The sequence below is a fragment of the Pongo abelii genome, chromosome 6 (genome assembly GCF_028885655.2).
Source record: "Pongo abelii isolate AG06213 chromosome 6, NHGRI_mPonAbe1-v2.0_pri, whole genome shotgun sequence".
In the NCBI taxonomy this organism is placed as follows: Eukaryota; Metazoa; Chordata; class Mammalia; order Primates; family Hominidae; genus Pongo; species Pongo abelii.
The window spans coordinates 146,758,696-146,780,102 of NC_071991.2; the positions used below are offsets into that span (position 1 = coordinate 146,758,696).

General features: G+C 49.3%; 1 protein-coding gene across 2 annotated transcripts in view; it reads left to right on the plus strand.

Annotated features, from left to right (window-relative positions):
• Positions 1–8,922: 8,922 nt before the first annotated feature.
• ZNF282 (zinc finger protein 282) overlaps positions 8,923–21,407 on the plus strand; it is a 31,299-nt gene continuing 18,814 nt past the window's right edge. The window contains exons 1-4 of one of the 2 annotated variants that reach the window (XM_002818634.5): positions 8,923–9,197; positions 11,777–12,196; positions 20,156–20,282; positions 20,825–20,944. In XM_002818634.5, coding sequence (XP_002818680.4) covers positions 9,033–9,197; positions 11,777–12,196; positions 20,156–20,282; positions 20,825–20,944 — 832 coding nt within the window. In that variant the 5' untranslated portion in view covers positions 8,923–9,032. Of the gene's footprint in view, positions 9,198–10,961; positions 11,387–11,776; positions 12,197–20,155; positions 20,283–20,824; positions 20,945–21,407 lie in introns of those variants that run through there. The other variant, XM_063726194.1, reaches the window with a different exon arrangement.

Below are 21,407 nucleotides of genomic sequence, written 5' to 3' on the forward strand. Positions count from 1 at the left end.
AAGATTTTACTTTTGGTTCCTGTTCCCTTGTCTGGTTTCTTCCTAGATTCTGCCCTATTGAGTGATTGTTCTGGAAAGCAGTATAAACACCTTGGAGAGGTATGCGTTTTTACAGACTAAAGAGTCTCATTCTATCCATATTATAATAACTCCAAAGCTACACAAACTGAAAAAGTTCTAGCAAAAGTATAACATTTTGTTTTAAATATAAAGTATACATTTAATTCACTTTTTCAAAACATAGGAAAACAGTAATTCTTTTGCTAGGGTGCTAGGGTAATTCAATGATTACTTTTCCCTATAAATTTTGTGTAACGTAAAGCTCTTTGTGGAAACCTTTTTTTTTTTTTTTTTTTTGAGATGGAGTCTCGTTCTGTTGCCCATGCTAGAGTGCAGTGGCCCAATCTCGGCTCATTGCAACCTCTGGCTCCCAGGTTTAAGCAATTCTCCTGCCTCAGCCTCCCAAGTAGCTGGGATAACAGGCACCTGCCACCGTGCCCAGCTAATTTTTGTATTTTTAGTAGAGATGGGGTTTCACCATGTTGGCCAGGCTGGTTTCGATCTCCTGACCTCAAATAATCCACCTGCCTCGGCCTCCCAAAGTATTGGGATTACAGCTACCAAGCCCAGCTGAGTGGTTTTTTTTGTTTTTTTTTTTTTTGAGACGGAGTCTCACTCTGTCCCCCAGGCTGGAGTGCAGTGGCACGATCTCAGCTCACTGCAGTCTCCCAGGCTGGAGTGCGGTGGCGCGGTTTCAGCTCACTGCAACCTCCGCCTCCCGGGTTCGAGAGATTCTCCTGCCTCAGCTTCCCAAGTAGCTGGGACTATAGGTGCCACCACACCCAGCTAATTTTTTATTTTTAGTAGAGACAGGGTTTTTACCACGTTGGCTAGCCTAGTCCTGAATTCCTGACCTCAGGTGATCCGCCTGCCTCGGCCTCCCAAAGTGCTGGGATTACAGGAGTGAGCCACCGCGCCTGGCCCGCGTAAAGCATTTTTAATGTTTTTGTAAGAACAAGGATTATTGTCATGAAAAAGGTCCTGGAAAGCAAGTCAGGAGGCCAGAGTTTTAACCTTGCTTTCAGTTTTCTCATTCATAATGTGAGGATAATACCTAGTTTACAAAGGTGTTGTGAAGATCAAATGAGGAAGGTTTTTTTTTTTTTTTTTGAGTTGGAGTCTTGCTCTGTCATCCAGGCTGGAGTGCAGTGGTGCGATCTCAGCTCACTGCAACCTCTGCCTCCGGGGTTCAAGCAATTCTCCTGCCTCAGCCTCCTGTGTAGCTGGGAATACAGGCGTGCACACCCCCGCCACCCCCGGCTAATTTTTGTATTTTTAGTAGAGAGGGGGCTTCACAGTGTTGGTCAGGCTGGTCTCAAACTCCTGACCTCGTGATCCACCCTCCTCAGCCTCCCAAAGAGGTGGGATTACAGGCATGAGCCACCGCACCTGGCAGGAAAGATTTTAAAGTGCTTTGAAGTCTATATGTCAAACATAAGAAGACTGTTGATATAGTAGTTGCAGGAGAATTACTTTGTTAACCAGTTAATATCATGGGTCATATTGATGCTTCTCTTCATTCAAGACTGGGCAGAGGCTGGGTGTGATGGCTCACTCATGTTATCCCACCACTTTGGGAGGCCGAGGCAGGAGGATCCCTTGAGCCCAGGAGTTTGAGACCAGCCTGAGCAACATAGTGAGACCCCCGTCTCTACCAAAAAATTCTTAAAAAGCTGGGTGTGGTGGCACATGCCTGTAGTCTCAGCTACTTGGAGGCTGAGGTGGGAGAATCCCTTCAGCCCGGGAGGTTGAGGCTGCAGTGAGCCATGATTGCGCCACTGCACTCCAGCCTGGTGACAGAGTGAGACCTTGTCGCAAAAAAAAAAAAAAAGCAGTAGTTGTTGGTTTCCAATTTGCTTGCCTATGATGAGGAGAAGCTATAGCCCAATATCGCAATTTGGGGGGCAATGGGAGAAGTGGAAGTACGGACAGAGATGAAAAAATTTAATGCCAAAAAATTAGTTTTACATGTATAGTGTGTTTAGCTCTGGCAGCAACTTTTGTAAGATAACCACTTGTATGTATAGTAAGAATTAGAACATCAGGAAGGCAGGCACATTACTGGAGAGGGTTGACTAAACAAGCAGGATTCCAAATTAAGGATGTACATCAATCTATGTCCATCAGGTCAGTTCTTGGCCTTGAGTTCATAAGTTTAAAAAATTGTATAAGACAATACCTACAAGCCACCCTCAGTGGTTAAAGAGCAGGATAAAAACAAGAATAATTACACCAATCATATTTATGTTATTAGCCAAGAAAGTAGTCATTTAGGGTGTTTATTTTCCCAGATGATCTTGTGGGGCTGAGACAAGGAGATGAGGAGTAGGAGGAAGATTCTGTTGCACTAGTTGTTTTTGGCTGAACTTTACAATAACCTAGGGAGCTTAAAAAAATATTTATGCCAAGGCCCACCATGGTATGATTTAATTGGTGTGTGATAAGACCTGGATGTTTTGTTTTTTAGAGTTCCCCCAAGTGATTTTAATGTGCCTGCAAGGTATAGAAGATCAGAGAGAAAGTGAATTATTGGACTGGAAATGGCTACTTAGCCTGCTTTACTGGAGCAGGGAGCTGTGGATTGGAGATTAATAACGGGTCTTTGAATCCACAATGGGAAGTCATAATTTGATTCTAGAAGCAGGACTCAGAAGGATATAAAGCTATGGGAATAGTGGTTGAAAAAGTTCTGACCTCAATAGTTAGGAGCTCTAGAGTCAGTGGGAAAAGCAGCATTCACTTCAGGCTGCAGAGCTGTGTCCAGGGCCTGTGATTAAAAAAAGTTGGCAGGACTGGGGAAGCACAGATGAGACTGGCACCCCATGCCTATGCTGTAGACCTAACTAACTTCCAGAATGGTGAGGCTAGTGCCTCCTTATAAGAGCAGTTTAGTGAAGAACAAAAAGAGACTTTAGTGACATCGTTACCAACTTGGATTTAACAATAACACTTTTTTTTGTTTGTTTGTTATTGTTTTTTTTTTGTTTTGAGACGGAGTCTCGCTCTGTGGACGAGGCTGGAGTGCACTGGCGCGATCTTGGCTCACTGCAAGCTCCGCCTTCTGGGTTCGCGTCATTCTCTGCCTCAGCCTCCGGAGTAGCTGGGACTACAGGTGCCTGGCTATTTATTTTATTTTATTTTATTTTATTTTATTTTATTTTATTTATTTGTATGTTTAGTAGAGATGGGGTTTCACTGTGTTAGCCAGGATGGTCTCTATCTCCTGACCTGGTGATCCGCCTGCCTCGGCCTCCCAAAGTGTTGGGATTACAGGCTTGAGTCACTGTACCCGGCCAACACTTGGTTTTAATACCTTATTTTTGAATTTGGAAGAACTAGGATGTTTCTGTATAAGCACTAGACTTTATTTTGCATGAATTTCGGCCGTTAGTAGTAATCAAATCTGCACTTAAAAGTTGAAAGGTTGCTGGGCGCAGTGGCTCATGCCTGTAATCCCAGCACTTTGAGAGGCTGAGGTGGATCACTTGAGGTCAGGAGTTCGAGACCAGCCTGGCCAACATGGCGAAACCCCATCTCTACTAAAAATACAAAAATTAGCTGGGGATGGCGGCGCATGCCTATAATCCCAGCTACTTGGGAGGCTGAGGCAGGAGAATCACTTGAACCCAGGAGGCAGAAGTTGCAGTGAGGAGATCACACCACTGCACTCCAGCCTAGGCAACAGAGCCAGACTCAGTCTCAAAAAAACAAACAAACAAAAAAAAAGGTTGAAAGGTTGTTTACTGAGGAGATTCAAGAGAACATACAGCAATTACCAACATAAAACCTGTCATCTGCATAAAGAGTTTCTAAGCCCTAGGTGTCTGTTGTGTTAGTATGTTAGTAGCATACTTAGTTACCTGAGCAGTGGAGAGGTACCATGGAGTCACTAAGAACTGACGAGAAGCCAGTGAATTTACTCATCTACAGTGTCAAAACTTGTAAAGGTAATGAAATGCTTATTTGAAGGAGACTGAGAATGAACTCAAGAGGAAAAAAGTATTTTCTCCAAATGTTGCATACGTATAAAGCAAAAATTTTCAGAAATAAGAGAAGGAGACCATGTATGTGTTTGGGTGTTTAAGTTTGAAATAAAATGTTGCCAAAAGGAGGGTCTGTAAAGGGCAGAGATGTTCAAAAATGCCTTTGCAAGAGCAAATTGCCCTAAAACTTTATAATACAAAATATTTGACTGTATTTCTCCCCCACCCCCACATTAATACTTTCTGCCCCTTTAAGTGGTCTGGGAGCTTTGTCACCTTACTCCTAGTGCCCATCCCCTCCATAAAGCCCTGCCTCTGATTTTTTATCACACTGAGGCTGTCACTTATATTGTAACCTAAATTGTTGCTCGGCCCAATGCAGTGGCTCATGCCTGTAATCCCAGCACTTTGGGAGGCTGAGGCAGGCAGATTGCCTGAGTTCAGGAGTCGAGACCAGCCTGGGCAACATGGTGAAACCCCGTCTCTACTAAAATACAAAAAAAATTGGCTGAGTATGGTGGCACGTGCCTGTAGTCCCAGCTACTTGAGAGGCTGAGGCAGGAGAACAGCTTGAACCCGGGAGGCGGAGGTTGCAGTGATTGGGTGACACAGGAAGACTCTGTCTCCAAAAAAAAAAGTTACTCTTCCTTGCAGTTTGGCATAACTAGGCACAGTGTCCTAAAATGAAGGTGGAAAGCTGTGACCAGGGACATGCCAGTGGTGGAGGAAGCCTGAGAAGCTGAACTGCCTTCCTTTCCCTATCCTGGTGACCACACTGGTACTTCGTAGCCTGCTCATTAAATTAGGTATGGGGCAAAAAACCAAGATAGGAGTGCAAATTTGGTTACCCTCTTCTCTTAGTTAACAGTGAGTCTAGAGGTTTTCTTCCTCAAGTAAAGCTTTATTGCAGTTGTTGAAAAGACACAGAGCACCAGAAATCTTTAGGAAATAGTAGACATAAATGTTCTGGCGTTGATGCATCCCCTCTCCATTGGCCTCTTCTGTATTTTTTTTTTTTTTTTTTGAGACGGAGTCTCACTCTGTCGCCAGGCTGGAGTGCAGTGATGCGATCTCCGCTCACTGCAAGCTCTGCCTCCCGGGTTCACGCCGTTCTCCTGCCTCAGCCTCCTGAGTAGCTGGGACTACAGGCGCCCGCCACCATGCCCGGCTAATTTTTTTGCATTTTTAGTAGAGATGGGGTTTCACCGTGTTAGCCAGGATGGTCTCGATCTCCTGACCTCGTGATCCACGCGCCTCGGCCTCCCAAAGTGCTGGGATTACAGGCGTGAGCCACTGCACCCGGCCTCTCCTGTATTCTTTAGTTCAGCATCTATCACTTCAAATATCCTGTCCAGAGCAGTAACAATAAAATTCCTAGGGGAGGGGATGAAAAGCAGTCAGTTCCCACCTGAGCAACTGAGGGGCCAGGCCTGGGTCCTTCCCTAACAAGAGACGTGTGTTAACCGTGATACATGGCATTTACAATCCACTTTATCCAGTTGCTCATTCTGCTCCTCGGTACATTAGATAACTGTCTCCTCGTCACCCAGTGATTTCTGGAAACCAGTCTTATGACTGAGCACCTCTCCCAGTGCAGGGTCTCTCCTACTCTTGGGGATCTCTCTGTCTCATCAGCCCGTTGATCATGGGAGCACCTATAATGGGGCCCACCGCCTGTGCAGCTACAGCAGCTTCCTCCTCATTTGCTGCTTGTTTTCCTTCTGGGAAGTTCTCCTTAATCACTCCATTCACTACCTTCCTGCTGGTATCCACTACGGCCTTTTATGACCTATGGTTGCTAGGCTTGGTGGTTATAAAATAACGTTAGTGGCCAGGTGCGGTGGCTCATGCTTGTAATCCCAGCACTTGGGGAGGCCGAGGCGGGTGGATCATGTGAGGTCAAGGGTTTGAGACCAGCCTGGCCAACATGGTAAAACCCCACCTCTACTAAAAATACAAAAATTAGCTGGGTGTGGTGGCAAGTGCCTGTAATCCCAGCTACTTGGGAGGCTGAGGCAGGAGAACTGTTTGAACTTGGGAGACGGAGGTTGCAGTGAGCTGAGATTGAGCCACTGCATTCCATCCTGGGTGACAGAGTGAGACTCTGTCTCAAAAATAAATAAAATAAAATAAAAATATTGCAAGTACAATGAAGCCTGTGCATTTAAATTCTGTTTGAATTGAGTAGCTTTGCTCATATATCTCTTTTTTTTTTTTGAGACAGAGTCTTGCTCTGTCGCCAGGCTGGAGTACAGTGGCAGGATCTTGGCTCACTGCAACTTCCACCTCCTGGGCTCAAGCGACTCTTCTGCCTCAGCCTCTGGAGTAGCTGGGACTACAGGCGCACACCACCACGCCCGGCTAACTTTTGTATTTTTAGTAGAGATGGGGTTTCACCATATTGGCCAGGCTGGTCTCAAACTCCTGACCTCATGATTTGCCCGCCTCGGCCTCCCAAAGTGCTGGGATCATCTTAACAATGAGTGGGACCTCTAGCTCTGAGCAACTATTCTGGTCACAAAGGGTGAAAGTGTTGATGGCTGCATAAAAATCCACCCTCTGTGAAGGAGAAATGTGAAGTAGACACACTACCGCGATGTAACAAAGGACATCGTTATAACTAGTTAAGTGGTTAGGAAGGGAAGTCATTTTAAAGGCTTTATACTGAAAAGATAGCATAAATGTTTGGGACTAACCTAGTCCTGCCTTTATCACCTCTAGGAAAGAGAAGAGATAGTTGATAATCTGTAGTGCAGAAGATGTGTTCTGAAATGTGGCTCGCTGGTGGAAATGGATTTGCCTAGAGCTTTTCAGACTTAACTTGCCTGGTTCCTCTAATAAAAGTGGACGTGATGTTTACAATCAGGGCCAGGAAGCAGGGAAGGAAATCACTGACTTCTGGGAGCATGGACTTTACTGGCTTATAAACTGCTTGAGGATAATCTTAAGTCTGTGAAGTACTCATTTCTGTATCCTGGAAGTGTGCCTAGCAGAGAAAGTACTTGGTAACTGTTCTGAAGATGGCCCTCTAAGCACATGTCTTACGTAGGCCAATAATGTCCTTCATTTTACAAAGTGCAGTGGAACTTAAAGGTACTAGCAGGTCTGCCTCCAAGCAAGGTGATGAGCCTCAGAGATCTCTTCCTTAACAAGACAGGGACTGGTCCTTTAGGAAAACAAAGTAAATACTATTTTGAGAATAATTACAGAAGCACCTTTTGGGGGTAACTATCTTTGCAGAATGCTCGCTATGTGCCAGGCACGATTTTCATCTAATTTTACAACATTAAAATAGAGTTGCCATTATTTTCTTCATTTATACATGAAGAGAATGAGGCTCAGAGAAGTTAAATAAGTTGCTCAAAGTCATAGCTAGTGAGTGGTGATTTCGGGATTTAAACTCAGGTGTATGCAACTGCAAAGCTCACTCTCTTCCTAAACAGTACCTGGCACACAGTAGGTGTTCAATAAATACATTTGGAATGACTGAATTTTCCCCTCCTCCATCTTGCATCAGCTTATACTGGCCTCTCCCTGGTTCCTCCTCTGACCTGGCCTGACGTTTCAAAGTGACACTGACCTGCCTTTAAAGGGTTTTATTTGTAGAGAAGGGGTCTTGCTGTGTCACCCAGGCTGGTCTTGAACTCCTGGCCTCAGCCTTGGCCTCCAAAGTGTTGGGATTACAGGTGTGAGCCACCATGACTGCCCGATTTAAAGGTTTATTTATTTATTTATTTGACACAGGATCTTTGCTATGCCACCCAAGCTGGAGTGCAACGGCACAATCACAGCTCACTGCAACCTCCAACTCCTGGGCTCAAGCAATCCTCCAGCCTTAGCCTCCTGAGTAAGTAGGAGTACAGGCATGAACCATCATGCCTGGGTAATTTTTATTTTTTATTTTATTATTTTTTTTTTTGAGATGGAGTCTCACTCTGTCGCCCAGGCTGGAGTGCACTGGCGCGATCTTGGCTCACTGCAACCTCCGCTTCCCAGGTTGAAGCGATTCTCCTGCCTCAGCCTCCGGAGTAGCTAAGATTATAGGCCCACGCCACCACGCCCGGCTAATCTTTTTGTATTTTTAGTAGAGATGGGGTTTCACCATGTTGGCCAGGCTGGTCTCGAACTCCTGACCTCAGGTGATCCACCTGCCTCAGCCTCCCAATGTGCTGGGATTACAGATGTGAGCCACCGCGCTCGGCTAATTTTTATTTTTTGTAGGGATGGGGTGTCAATATGTTGCTCAGTCTGGTCTGGAACTCCTGGGCTCAAGTCATCTTCCTGCTTCAGCCTCTCAGAGTGCTGAGATTACAGGTGTGAGGCACCACGCCCAACCCAATTTCAAGGTGTTTGAAGAGGCCACTGTTAAAATGCACCGCACCTTACCTGGGAGAAAGAGCTCAGCCCTCTTTTGACACCTTAACATGAATCACTTCTCTATCATCCATAACAGTGCAAAAGCTCTGGGATGGGTCCAGGTAAATCTGGATTGGGAAGAAGGGGAGTGGGAGGTAAAGTCTGCAAAGGAGTGAGGGAAGGCAGAAGGCCAGAAGAAAGTGTCTGAAGACAGAATTACTCTTGCAAAATTTTCAAAAGGGTCAGGCACTATTTTCTCCCGGGATGCCCAATACATTTGCAGAATTAACAGTAATCAAGCCCACAGTCCAGGTCCTCGCATAGTTTGGGCCTTTAAAGTCGGCCATCCCAGACTGAGGGGGCCTGACCCCTGGGCCAGGCCGCCGCCTCTCAGTTTTGGGGCGGCGGCGACCCTAGCCCGGGAGTGGCCCCCGGTCGGTGCCCGCAGGCGGGCAGGAGCTCCGAGGCCATTGGCTGGCGCGCGGGCTGCCAAGGGGCGGGGAGCGCCGCCGAAGGGGACTGTTTGCTCCTACGGGCTGTAGATGGAGCTGTCCGGCCCCGGAGAGGGGGAAGGCGCCTGGAAAACGTTCTTCTTCTCCCTGGCCGGCCCGAGCGGGGAACAGCACTCCCAGGATGCAGTTTGTGTCAACACGGCCGCAGCCTCAGCAGCTGGGCATCCAGGGCCTGGGGCTGGACAGCGGGAGCTGGAGCTGGGCCCAGGCTCTGCCCCCGGAGGAGGTCTGCCACCAGGAGCCGGCGCTGCGCGGGGAAATGGCCGAGGGAATGCCGCCCATGCAGGTGGGAGAACCCCGCCGGCGCCATGGCCGCGCTGCCGTGGGGGCGGGGCGCGGGGCTGGGCCGCGGGACCGGGCCGCGCCGTCCTCCGGTAGCCTTGCGGCGCCCTCCCAGCTCCCGCGCCCAGGCGAGGCCCGAGGCGGGCGGGGCACGGCCCGGCTGCGCGGCGGGCAGGGCGGAGCGGGCCCGACGCAGGCCCGGAACGGCAGGCCTGGCCCGCGCGGCGCGGAGCAGTGATCGCCGGGCCCGAGTGCGGAGGCCCCGCGGGGCGGGGGCCGGGACCGGGACCGTCCTTTCCGGGACCTGGCGGAGCTCTGACCCTGTGGCTGAGCCCCGGCTCGGGGCTCCCTTTGCGCCCGGCCGGCGGAGAGCTTCGCGGGCAGTGCTTCCGCCCGGCCGCAGGAGTGAATGCCTCGTTCGTGTTTACACGGTGGCCAATTTGACGAGGAGATTTTTTAAATGTTTGATTACCACCTTTCACCAAGTGTAATGAGTAATTTACTCTCCCCCTGCACCGGGTGTGATCCAGGGAGGGGGCCATGGAGAGGTGACTTTGGGGTCTTTCCTGCGGTTGACAAACTTGGCCGCATGTTGGAATGGCCTGGGCAGCTTTTAAGACTCCTGAGCCCTTGCCTCGTCCCAGAGCTCACAGTCTCTGCCGGGTGAGAGTAGCACCAGGCATTTCTTCAGGCTCCATCGATGATCTCCGTGGGCAGAACCGGTGCTCCAGAATTGGGTATAAAACCAGGGGAGGTGGATCCTCAGAGAGGCCTGAGAGCTTCCCCAGGGAAGAGTCTCTGGGCCCACCCTGGGGCTGGGCTCCTCAGGGGCCCCTCTGCTCACCACCCGGCTCTCAGCCAGGTGCTAACGAGGGAGCCAGGAGCTGCTGTGTTGTGTTTGATCATTTTCAGAGTTAGGGTTCAAACCCGAGAAAACTAAACTGGGCCCCGGGACTTTCTTAACTTCTACTGTGGACTCTGTCCCCTTCTGTGGGCTAGGGCGGAGTGGAGCCTCCGTGATGGAGGAATGGGTGCTTTTGATGGAAATACCAGCACCTGTTACTGGTATTACAGGGCCTGGCGATCCTAGGGCCCTGCTCTCCACTCTGCCCTGTCCCGGAGCAGGTCTCAGGAAGCTGGGTCTGCTCTGAGTCAGAGAGTGGGGCTGGTCTGCCCAGATCGCCCCAAGCAGCAAGCGTCCCCTTTTCCTAGCCTGAGGGCCCCTTCTGCAGCCATCGGGAGGACAGAAAATGACACCTCTTCCTGTCCCAGGTGTGAAGGGGAGTCGGCTGCCAGCCCATGTGGTCCAGTGAGCCCTGAGTCTGACACCAGGTCCCAGATGACCAGTGAACTGTCACCAGCCTCAACTGGTCCCCTTTAACCATAGGTCTCAGCTCTCAACTGCACCAATTAGTCTACCCTTCTGGGGTGAGGGGCTCTGTGCTGGAAGATAAAAGGGGGAGTCCCCAGGCCATGCGGCACCCCTTCCCCAGGAAGCAAGGAGGGATCCTAGAGGAGTTTTTCTTTCTCTTGGTCCTCTTGGGTGTGAGGGACATCCCCTCTTCACCTCTAATGAGTGACCTTTTTTAGTGAACCTATTTTCAATTTGGAAAATATTTATGAAACAGTAGTTGTATATGTGGGGGAAGCTGCTTTTCTGCCCTAGCTTGAGCTCTCCAGTCTTTTCCTTGACCGCAAGCCCTGGTAGGAATGTGGTGCGTTTTTTTGTTGTTTATTTGTTCCAAGACAGAGTCTTGCTCTGTCGCCCAGGCTGGAGTGCAGTGGCACCATCTCGGCTCACTGCAACCTCCGCTTCCCAGGTTCAAGCGATTCTCCTGCCTCAGCCTCCCGAGTAGCTGGGATTACAGGAGCCCACCACCACACCTGGCTAATTTTTGTGTTTTTAGTAGAGACAGGGTTTCGCCATGTTGGCCAGGCTGGTCTTGAACTCTTGACCTCAAATGAGCTGCCTGCCTTGGCCTCCCAAAGTGCTGGGAAGGTGTGAGCCACTGCACCTGGCCAGGAATGTGTTTTTTGTTACCTGCAGCACCTAGAGCTGCCCCAGCTGGCAGTGCAGGGAGGCGCTGCGGAGTGACCAGCTGCCTCCCTATGCTTCAGTTTCATCATCTTTAAGGCAGAGATCATCATTCTTGCCCTAACCTGCTGAGAGATTGCTGGGAAGATTAGCATCAGGTAACTTACATCAAAGTTCTTGGAAACAAAACACTAGGCAAATATGAAGTTCGTCATTAAGGCTAGCCCTTGAAGAAATCAGTTGGTCTATTCAAAGAAAGTGGCCTGTGACATTTTAGGCAGGGGTCACAGCCTTAACTTGCTAAGGGTCAATGTGGGTGAACTAGTGACCAGCCTGACTCACCTAGGCAGGAGATGGGAGAGTGTTGAGTTGGGTGGGTGGGTGAGTGGGTAGCTATTGCTGGGGGCATTAGTGTATCCTGAGTTACGGGGGCCTGGCAGAAGAAAGACAACATGTAGCATCTGATTAGTTGACCCCTGTTCCCAGCTGATTTCCGCCGCTCACACAAGGTCTCATCCTGGGTTGTCGCTTTCTCCCTCTGCATACAGGCTCAAGAATGGGACATGGACGCCCGGCGGCCGATGCCTTTTCAGTTCCCACCCTTTCCAGATAGGGCACCTGTCTTCCCCGACCGCATGATGCGAGAGCCCCAGTTGCCCACAGCAGAGATCTCACTCTGGACGGTGGTAGCCGCGATTCAGGCTGTGGAGAGGAAGGTGGATGCCCAGGCCAGCCAGCTGCTGAACCTGGAGGGGCGCACGGGGACAGCCGAGAAGAAGCTGGCTGACTGTGAGAAGACGGCCGTGGAATTTGGGAACCACATGGAGAGCAAGTGGGCCGTGCTGGGGACCCTGCTGCAGGAGTACGGGCTGCTGCAGAGGCGGCTGGAGAACTTAGAGAACTTGCTGCGCAACAGGAACTTCTGGGTCCTGCGGCTGCCCCCGGGCAGCAAGGGGGAGGCCCCCAAGGTACGTGGTGGTCCCCAGGGCGGGGATGGAGGTGAGGAACAGCACAGGTGAATAAAATCCTTGATTTCATTTTGTCAGCCCTTCTCATAAACTTCTCTGGCCCCCCGTTATCCAATTTCAGTGTCTTCTTAAAGCCTGTCTCCACTGAAACAACCTGGTCTTGGACGTTCTACTCCAGCAAGGCTCACTCCATTCATTCCCCACAGTCTGCATTTCTGTCTGGGAGCCTTTGCTCTCACTGTCCCTAGACCCCTCTGAGTTGTCTGGTTGTCTGCAAGTTCCTGCAGCTCTTCACTCCTTGGTTTTCCACTTGACACCTACCAGCGACCATGTGTCACTGGCTGTCTTGGTATATGCTCACCGGAATGTGGCTGGAGTCGCACCTCAAACCAGGCTGCCTAGAGTTGCTTTCAAGTCGTGGTCACTGACCTCAGGGGGGCCCTTCTTAAAGTTCAGAATGCACACTCCGTATCTTATTCCGTTCCCTCTCCTGCTTTCCTCCCGGATCCTCAACGCTGCTTTTCAGTTCACTGAGAGAACGGAGTCACCCAGAAGAGGCGTCCACATGCAGCCAGCTTGTTCTTCCATCTGCTGCTCGGTGGCCACAGGCTCTGCTTTCCCTTGTTCTTGTGGCTTGATGTCCCCTGCCCACCCCAGGAGGTCACCCCAGCGTCTCTCTCCTTTCTCCTCTGTGTCATCAGCTCTCCCCCGTCTGCTGGGCCGTTCCCACTGGCATGTGACTGTTCTGTCCTGCTGTCTATCTTTAACAGAAAACTTCCCTGGGCCCTGCATCTACCTGCATTGGTGCCTCATTTCTCCACTCCTCTTTAGAGCAGAATCCCTTGAAAGGTTGTCTATACTTGTTATGTCCAATTCTTTCTTCCCCATTTTCTCTCCTTCCCTCCCTTTTCCCCTTCTCTTTATTATAGAATATTCAAATAAAAGTAGACAGAATAGTATAATGGGTCCCCATGTATCCAACTTCCAGCTTCATTAGCTGCCCACTCTTGGCCAGTCTTGTTTCACCTAAATCCCTGCCCACTTCCCCACTCCCATTTTATTTTGAAGCAAACCCCAGACATCAATCACTTCCTTTGCAAATTTGTCAGTATTAGCTCAAAAGGTAAGGACTCTTTTTTTTTTTAAGTGATAACCTCAATGTTATTACCACCACCACCATAGTAAAAGCTTCAGCCTAGATCACTATCTAGTCAGTGATTAGATTTTCAGTTGTTTCAATTTTTAAAAACTTTTTTTAGTTTGAATTAGGATTCAAGTTATGTCCACACATTATGTTTGAGATGTCTCTTAAGTCTTTTTTAATCTGCAGGCATCTCTTCCATCTATTATTTTTCCTTTCAGTTTATCTGGAAGGAATTGGGCCATCTGTCCTGTTTTGCATCTCACTGTCTGGATTCCACTGATTACGCGCCCTGTGGTCTCATTTAACATGTTCTTCTATTCTCAGTATTCCAGTTGATTGGTAACTGGATCTTTCTCTCTGGAACGCACTCTGATCCGGCCTTTGCTCACTAATGATGTCCGTGGTGTTACAGCCAGTGGTCGCTTCTCAGTCTTCATCCTCCCTGTCCCGTCAGCAGCATTGTGTGTAGGTGACCACTCTCTCCTTGAAACCCCTTGCGGTGGCTTCTGTCTGGGACACCTCTCTCTGTTGATTCTTTTCCTACCCCACCAGCTGCTCTGTCTCATTGTTTGCCAATTTTGCCTCCTTTGGCTAACTTTCTGATGCATGGAGTGGGCCAGACCTCTGTCTTGGCCTTTTGCTCTTTATTCACTCTCCTCCCTCATGACTGCATCCCATCTCACAGTCTTTATTATTTATTTATTTATTTATTTATTTATTTACTTATTTTTTTGAGACAGTCCCGCTCTGTTGCCCAGACTGGAGTGCAGTGACGTGATCTTGACTCACTGCAACCTCTGCCTCCGGGGTTCAAGTGATTCTCCTGCCTCAGCCGTCCTAGTAGGTGGAATGACAGGCATCTGCCACCACGCCCACCTAATTTTTTGTATTTTTAGGGGAGGCGGGGTTTCATCATGTTGGCCAGGCTGGTCTCGAACTCCTGACCTCAGGTGATCCACCCGCCTCGGCCTCCCAAAGTGCTGAGATTACAGGCGTGAGCCACCACGCCCGGCTACTCTCACAGGATTAAAAGCAATCTGTATGCTGTCACCTCCCAAATAGATGCTTTCTCTCCCCTGCTCCCTTTCTATATGTTGCCCAGCTTTCTTTCTGGAATGCCAGATTCACATTCCTACCTATTAATTCATTTGGATGTCAGTAAATCTTAGATTTAACATGTCCAAAGTGAACTGCGGGTCACCTGCCTGAGACCTGTTCTACCTGAAGTTGTCCTCATCTCCGTTGATGATGGATGCTTCCATCCTTTCAAGTGCTCAGGCCAAAGCCTTGGAGTCATACTTGTCTCCTCTCTTTCTCACACCCTACTTCCAATCTATTAGTAAATACCCTGATTTTTCTTCAGAATATATCCACAACCTGGCCAGTCCTCACCACCTCCACTCCCATTGCCATCATCTGGTCCCAGGCACCATGGTCTTTCATCTGATTTTTGCCATGACCTCCTGGTGGGTCTCATTGTTTTCATCCTTGTTCCCCCACCCATACAGTCTATCTCAACACAGCAGCCAGAGTGATCCTTTGAAAATGTGAAGCAGTCACATCACACCTCTGCTTAAACCTCCCAAATGGCCGGGCACGGTGGCTCACGCCCATAATCCCAGCACTTTGGAAGGCCGGGGCAGGTGGGTCATATGAGGTCAGGAGTTCAAGCCCAGCCTGGCCAACATGGTAAAACCCCATCTCTACTAAAAATACAAAAATTAGCTGGGCATGGTGGCAGGCGCCTGTAATCCCAGCTACTCAGGAGGCTGAGGCAGGAGAATTGCTTGAACCTGGGAGGCAGAGGCTGCAGTGAGCTGAGATCTTACCACTGCACTCCAGCCTGGGTGACAGAGTGAGAATCTGTCTCAAAAAACCCCAAAAAACACCTCCCAAATGGCTTCCCATCTGATTAGAATAAAAGCCCATGTCTGTTTATGGCCCACGCTCTCTTCCCCTGCCTCTCTGACCTTCTCTGCATCCAGGCCCTCCTGCTCACTCCCATCTGTGCTGTTCTGCCAGCACACCATGTGCGCCCCAGCTCAGGGACTCTCCACTGAGAAGCTCCTGCCCTGAATATCTGCATGGCTGTCCTCGCTTCCTCTTCCATCAGGGTCTGCTCAGGTGCCACTTCATCAGCGTGCCCTTCCACAACCATCCTATATGAAAGAACCACGTCCCCCCAGCACACTCGTCTCCCTGCCCTTACTCGAATTTTTTCCAAAGCACTTTTGCCATTGACATCTTAAATATTTAAGATATTCTTCTTTTTTTTTTTTTTTTGAGACAGAGTCTTGCTCTGTCGCCCAGGCTGGAGTGCAGTGGCACAATCTCAGCTCACTGCAACTTCTGCCTCCCAGGTTCAAGCAATTCTCCTGCCTCAGCCTCCCGAGTAGCTGGAATTACAGACACGTGCCACCATGCCCGGCTAATTTTTCTTTTTTTTTTTTTTTTTGAGACGGAGTCTTGCTCTATTGCCCAAGCTGGAGTGCAGTGGTGCGAACTCGGCTCACTGTAAGCTCCGCCTCCCAGGTTCACACCATTCTTCTGCCTCAGCCTCCCAAGGGGCTGGGATTACAGGCACACATCACCATGCCTGGCTAATTTTTCTATTTTTTTTTTAGTAGAGACGGGGTTTCACTATGTTGGTCAGGCTGGTTTCGAACTCCTGACCTCGTGATCTGCCCGCCTCGGCTTCCCAGAGTGCTGGGATTACAGGTGTGAGCCACCGCGCCTGGCCTAATTTTTGTATTTTTTAGTAGAGATGGGGTTTCACCATGTTGTCCAGGCTGGTCTTGAACTCCTGACCTCAAGTGATCCATCCGCCTCAGCCTCCCAAAGTGCTGGGATTACAGGCGTGAACCACTGCACCTGGCCTTAAGATATTATTCTTAAGTTTAGCATTCCTTTTTTTGTCTTCTTGGTTGGTTTTCCCCAACCAGAGTGTAAATTCTGCTTGGTTGCCTGCTGTAACCCTGTGCCTGGAACGGTACCTGGCTTAGGCTGGTATGCAAAAAATGTTTGTGGAGTGCCTCTCTCCAGCTGGAGAGCTAACAGCTTCCTGGCAAGGACTGGGTCTTGTATGTCTCCGTGTCTGCTGAGGCAACCACCCCAACGACTTTGCCAGAGGAGTTGTTTGACATTACTCATTGAGGCTTCACAGAACTGAGTTGTAATAGTGGCTCTGGTTCCTCGGCAAAACATTTCCTGGCACTGCAGCCACAGAGGCTGGTTTTTAGCATGGTTTTGCATATGTTGCTTGTCTAGCACCATCAGCATTTACGTACACACTGCCCTTTTCTTTTGTCTGTTCTGTGTGTCTCAGCGCATATCCTTGTGTGGCACTGTGGTGTGTTCTGTGCGTTGGATTAGGCATTAGAGGAGACTTGACTTGACAAGGGCTCTTAGAGAATAATGAAATGGTTTTGGGGTCTGGAATCAGAGGACTTGGGTTTAAATCCTGACTTTGCCACTTGCTGGTTTTTTGTTTTTTTTGGGACGGTCTCACATTGTCATCCAGGCTGGAGTACAGTTATACAATCATAGCTCACGCAGCTTTGAACTCCTGGGCTCAAGCAATCCTTCCACCTCAGTCTCTCAATTAATTAGGACTACAGGCACATGCCACCACACTCAGTTAAGTTTTTTATTTATTTTTATTCTTTGTAGTGACAGGGTCTTGCTATGTTGCCGAGGCTGGTCTTGAACTTCTGGGCTCAAGCAGTCTTCCTGCCTTGGCTTCCCAAAGTGCTGGAATTATAGGCTTGAGCCACTGCATGAGGCCTGCTTGTACTGATTTTCCTATCATTGGTCAAATATGTTTTTTGTTGTTTCTGAGCCTCCTTAATTCCTCTTTTGAAGGAAGTGAAGTATAAACAATTCAGTAAATTCCCAGCTGGTTTCTCTGAGTTTCAGGGTTATTATCAATAAAATGAAGATGATAATATGCTTACTTCATGGAGTTGTGAGGATTAATTAATTTTATTTGTGGGAAGACACTATGTAGATTATCGTGTTAGTTACCTATTGCTGTATAACAGATTACCTCAAAATGTAGCAGCCCAGCCTAAAAAAATAATTATTTATCATCTCACCATTTCTGTGGGTCAGGAACTGGGGAGCAGCTTAGGTGAGTGGTTCTGGCTCAGAGTCCCATGAGGTTACAGTCAAGCTGTTGAATGGGGCAGCAGTTATTTGAAGGTTTGACTGGGGCTGGAGGGCCTGATTCCGGCATGGCTCACTCACTTACCTGTTGGTGGGAGGCACGTGGTCTTGGGGGAGGAAGAGGAAAAAGTAAAGACACGTGCCAGATGGACGGAGGTAACATAGTTACGGGAACCAAGCAGGATAAAATTCTAGAAAGATGATTTGACCTTTCAAAGAGGTCAGAATTGTTGAGGATTTCAACAGAAGGTCGCTGATGATCTTCCAGAGTGTGGTTTCAGAGAATGGAGGGTACAGAGGCAGAATCTAAACGGGTAAAGAATGTGTAGATGGTGAAGAGGAAGAAACAGAATGTGTCTCTTGAGATGTTCCCAGTGAATGGGGAGGGCAGAGTGACCTGAGGGAGCAGCGTTTTGAGGGAAGGTTTTTCTGAGGTTGGAATGACCCTGAAGGGATGGAGCCAGTGGAGAGGGAGAAACTGATGACGTAGATTAAGCTTCACAGGCAGGAGGTGGAGGAAGAGGTGAAGGGCACATACCGGTGGCCTTGGATTGGCAAGGAGAGGGGCAAGAAAGGAGATTGCCGGCGCCTACCTGAGATCAAAGACAGACAGATGTGGGAGGTCACTTAAACGTCTGGGAGGATGAATCATTTGAAACAAGCCTCCCGGGGAACATAGCAAGGTGTCAGTAAGAGACAAACAAGAAGCTTCTGAAGCAGCCGTGAGACAGCGGTGTGAATTGGGGTGGATGTCATCTGCGGAGTTCTAGTAACAGAGAATTAAAATGAAGAAAGGGGGCTGGGCGCGGTGGCTCACGCCTGTAATCCCAACACTTGGGGAGGCCAAGGCAGGCGGATGACGAGGTCAGGAGATCGAGACCATCCTGGCTAACATGGTGAAACCCTGTCTCTACTAAAATAACAACAACAACAAAAAATTAGCCAGGTGTGGTGGCACACACCTATAGTCCCAGCTACTGGGGAGGCTGAGGCAGGGGAATCGCTTGAAATCAGGAGGTGGAGGTTGCAGTGAGCTGAGATCGTGCCACTGCACTCCAGCCTGGAGACAGAGCGATACTCCGTTTCAAAAAAATAAAAACAAAAAAGCAAAATGAACAGGCCGGGTGCAGTGGCTCACCCCTGTAATCCCAGCAATTTGGGAGGCTGAGGCGGGTGGATCACAAGGTCAGGAGTTCGAGACCAGCCTGGCCAATATGGTGAAACCCCGTCTCTACTAAAAATACAAAAATTAGCCGGGCATGGTGGCAAGCGCCTGTAATCCCAGCTACTCGGGAGGCTGAGGCAGGAGAATCACTTGAACTTGGGAAGCAGAGGTTGCAGTGAGCTGGTATCGCGTTACTGCACTCCAGTCTGGGCGACAGCAAGACTCCGTCCGTCTCAAAAAATAAATAAATAAAAATAAAATGAAGAAAGGGATCTGTATTAATTTTCCCAGGTTGGGGCTTTTCCTGCATCTGGTGGAAGGTCCAGTAGTTAAAGATTCTAGTTCTGATTGTAAAGATGGACAGTGAGTTGTCAGTCCGTAGGGGTGGGGCCATGGCACTGAGGTGTAGACATCGCACCTGTGCATGGCATTCTCAGAGTTACAAGCACCTGGTAAAAGGGCTGACATTTCTAAGTTACGTAAAGGTGCTGCCCACTCACCATGCTGAGTAGTGGTAGCTGTGCTCCTGACTTTGTTTTTTCTAACTCACCCCAAGGTGCCATACAAGCCAGCTTTGGCCCTGTAAATGCAGATACGTAGGCGAATGGACTGTAATCACGGGATGGGGGAGGATTGAGGGGTCGGATTTCAGACCGAGAGTGAAAGGCTGGTTCAATCGGAATGTGAAAGTGGTAAGAGGGAAGGCTGTGTGTCCAGAGGAGGAAGTTCAGTTATCAAAGTCATGGAAGTGAAACGATTTTAGACAATCGGTCCAAGTTGAGGTCGTGCTGGTGAGTGGCTGAAGTGAGGGACTGCAAACTGAAATCGGCTTTCTGTAACAGATCCGAACACACTTGTCATCAGTCTGACAAGTGACTGACACCACGCGACGACTCGGGCTGCAGTGGAGCTTCCTGGTATTGGCACTCGCTGCGCAGCACACTCAAGTATTTATTGATTCCCTACTGTATGCTCCTTGATGATCAAGATAGAGTAGTGAACGAAGTGGACCAAGGTCCTGAACCTTAGCACAGGCCTTAGATTTTACATGCTTTGCTGACAAAGAGGTAACTGTGCACAGAGGTGACCTGACCTGAAATACAGGTTTGGTAACCAGGTTTTACTCTACTTGGCTCACGGATACCCACTCTGAGAACCTGTCACCCCTCTGTCACCCCAAATACCAAAAGAAGCATATTGACTACTTTTTACCCTCAGGTATCCAGTTGACTTAAAAGTGAAATAACAATGGATGTGGCTAAATGCTTTTTCTAAAAAGGCAGGGTTGACCATCCATGTTATTGAAAGCATGAGAAGGTCTGGGACAGAGAGGACTGACTCCATTGAGATGGACATTGGGGACTGGGGAGCCACGGAGAGCAAAGGCCGGGCTTTGGTGGGGAGTAGGTCCTGTGGCCTGCAGGAGAAGGGGAGGTGGTGGGGAGGCACAGGCAGGAGGTGCTAGATTAACCGCTTGTTGGCTTAGGTTCCAGTGACTTTTGTCGACATTGCTGTGTACTTCTCTGAAGACGAGTGGAAGAACTTGGACGAATGGCAGAAGGAGCTTTATAACAACCTTGTTAAGGAGAACTACAAAACCCTCATGTCCCTGGGTAAGGACGCCTTCTCTCCTTTTTGGTGAGGCATCTCTGCAGAGGGTTGTGAAATGCTTATTCGTCCATGTTAGCACCGCCTAGGCAGGTTGTTTCATGTTTTTATGTAATGGAAACTCAGGAAACCATTTGCTTATAATGCTAGTAGGATAGAAAAGTTTACAATAGGATAAAAATTTAAAACCCAGTAATGGGCCCATTACCATAGAACTCAACGTTACACCACTACCATGTTGGATTACAGTAAAACAGCACCATTCGCACCTCACCATGCACCACATCCCAGCAGCCCTGGCTAAGCCATAGCTGGTCTGATGTTGGCTTTCAGAGACCAGCTCTTCCTACAGTAGAAATTTGGGCATCTATCGACTCGTTTTCAAGGTTCTTCATGACAGATTACCCGCCTAACTCGCATAACTGCTGCCAAAGAGGGACACCCAGGTGGAGAGGGGGAGATGGGGTAGCGGAGAGTTCTCCCGTCCCCTTGCTGGATGCGTTGGTCAGCTTCACTCAGCCTTTCCCTCCCTCCTCCTCACTTCCAGACGCGGAGGGCTCAGTCCCCAAGCCAGATGCTCCAGCCCAGGCTGAGCCCAGGGAAGAACCTTGTGTGTGGGAGCAGCGCCACCCCGAAGAGAGAGAAATCCCAATGGATCCCGAAGCAGGTGATGGCAGCAGAAGAGAGTGCGGGGTCCAGGGAAGGGCGAGAGAGGACAGCCGGCGGCCCGCACACTGCTGCTGGGAGGCGCCACTGTGTGTGCACCATGGGGCGGGGGTCTTGGGTGGCTCCCAGGGGCCAGTTCGGCCAGAGTCGAAATTTGGTGGTCACTTAGAGGAAGAGATCTCAGGGCTCAAAATAGCACCCTGGATATTTGTCGTTTGGTTTGTTAAAGCGGCGTAGCTCTGGACTCACAAGTAAGCTGGGTGGAGAGATGAGGAAGGGCTTAGACTTACACTACCGCGCGGGCCTGACTTGGAACTATAGAGAGAGGCCCCAGGCCCGGGCTCAGAGAGGCTGACAGAGGAGGGAAAAAGGAGTCTGCGGCACATGCGGGGTTTCGCCCCAGCCCGTCGCTTATTGCTCGGCCTAATGTGCAGCGTCATCACCTCATTCTTCGGCCGACACAT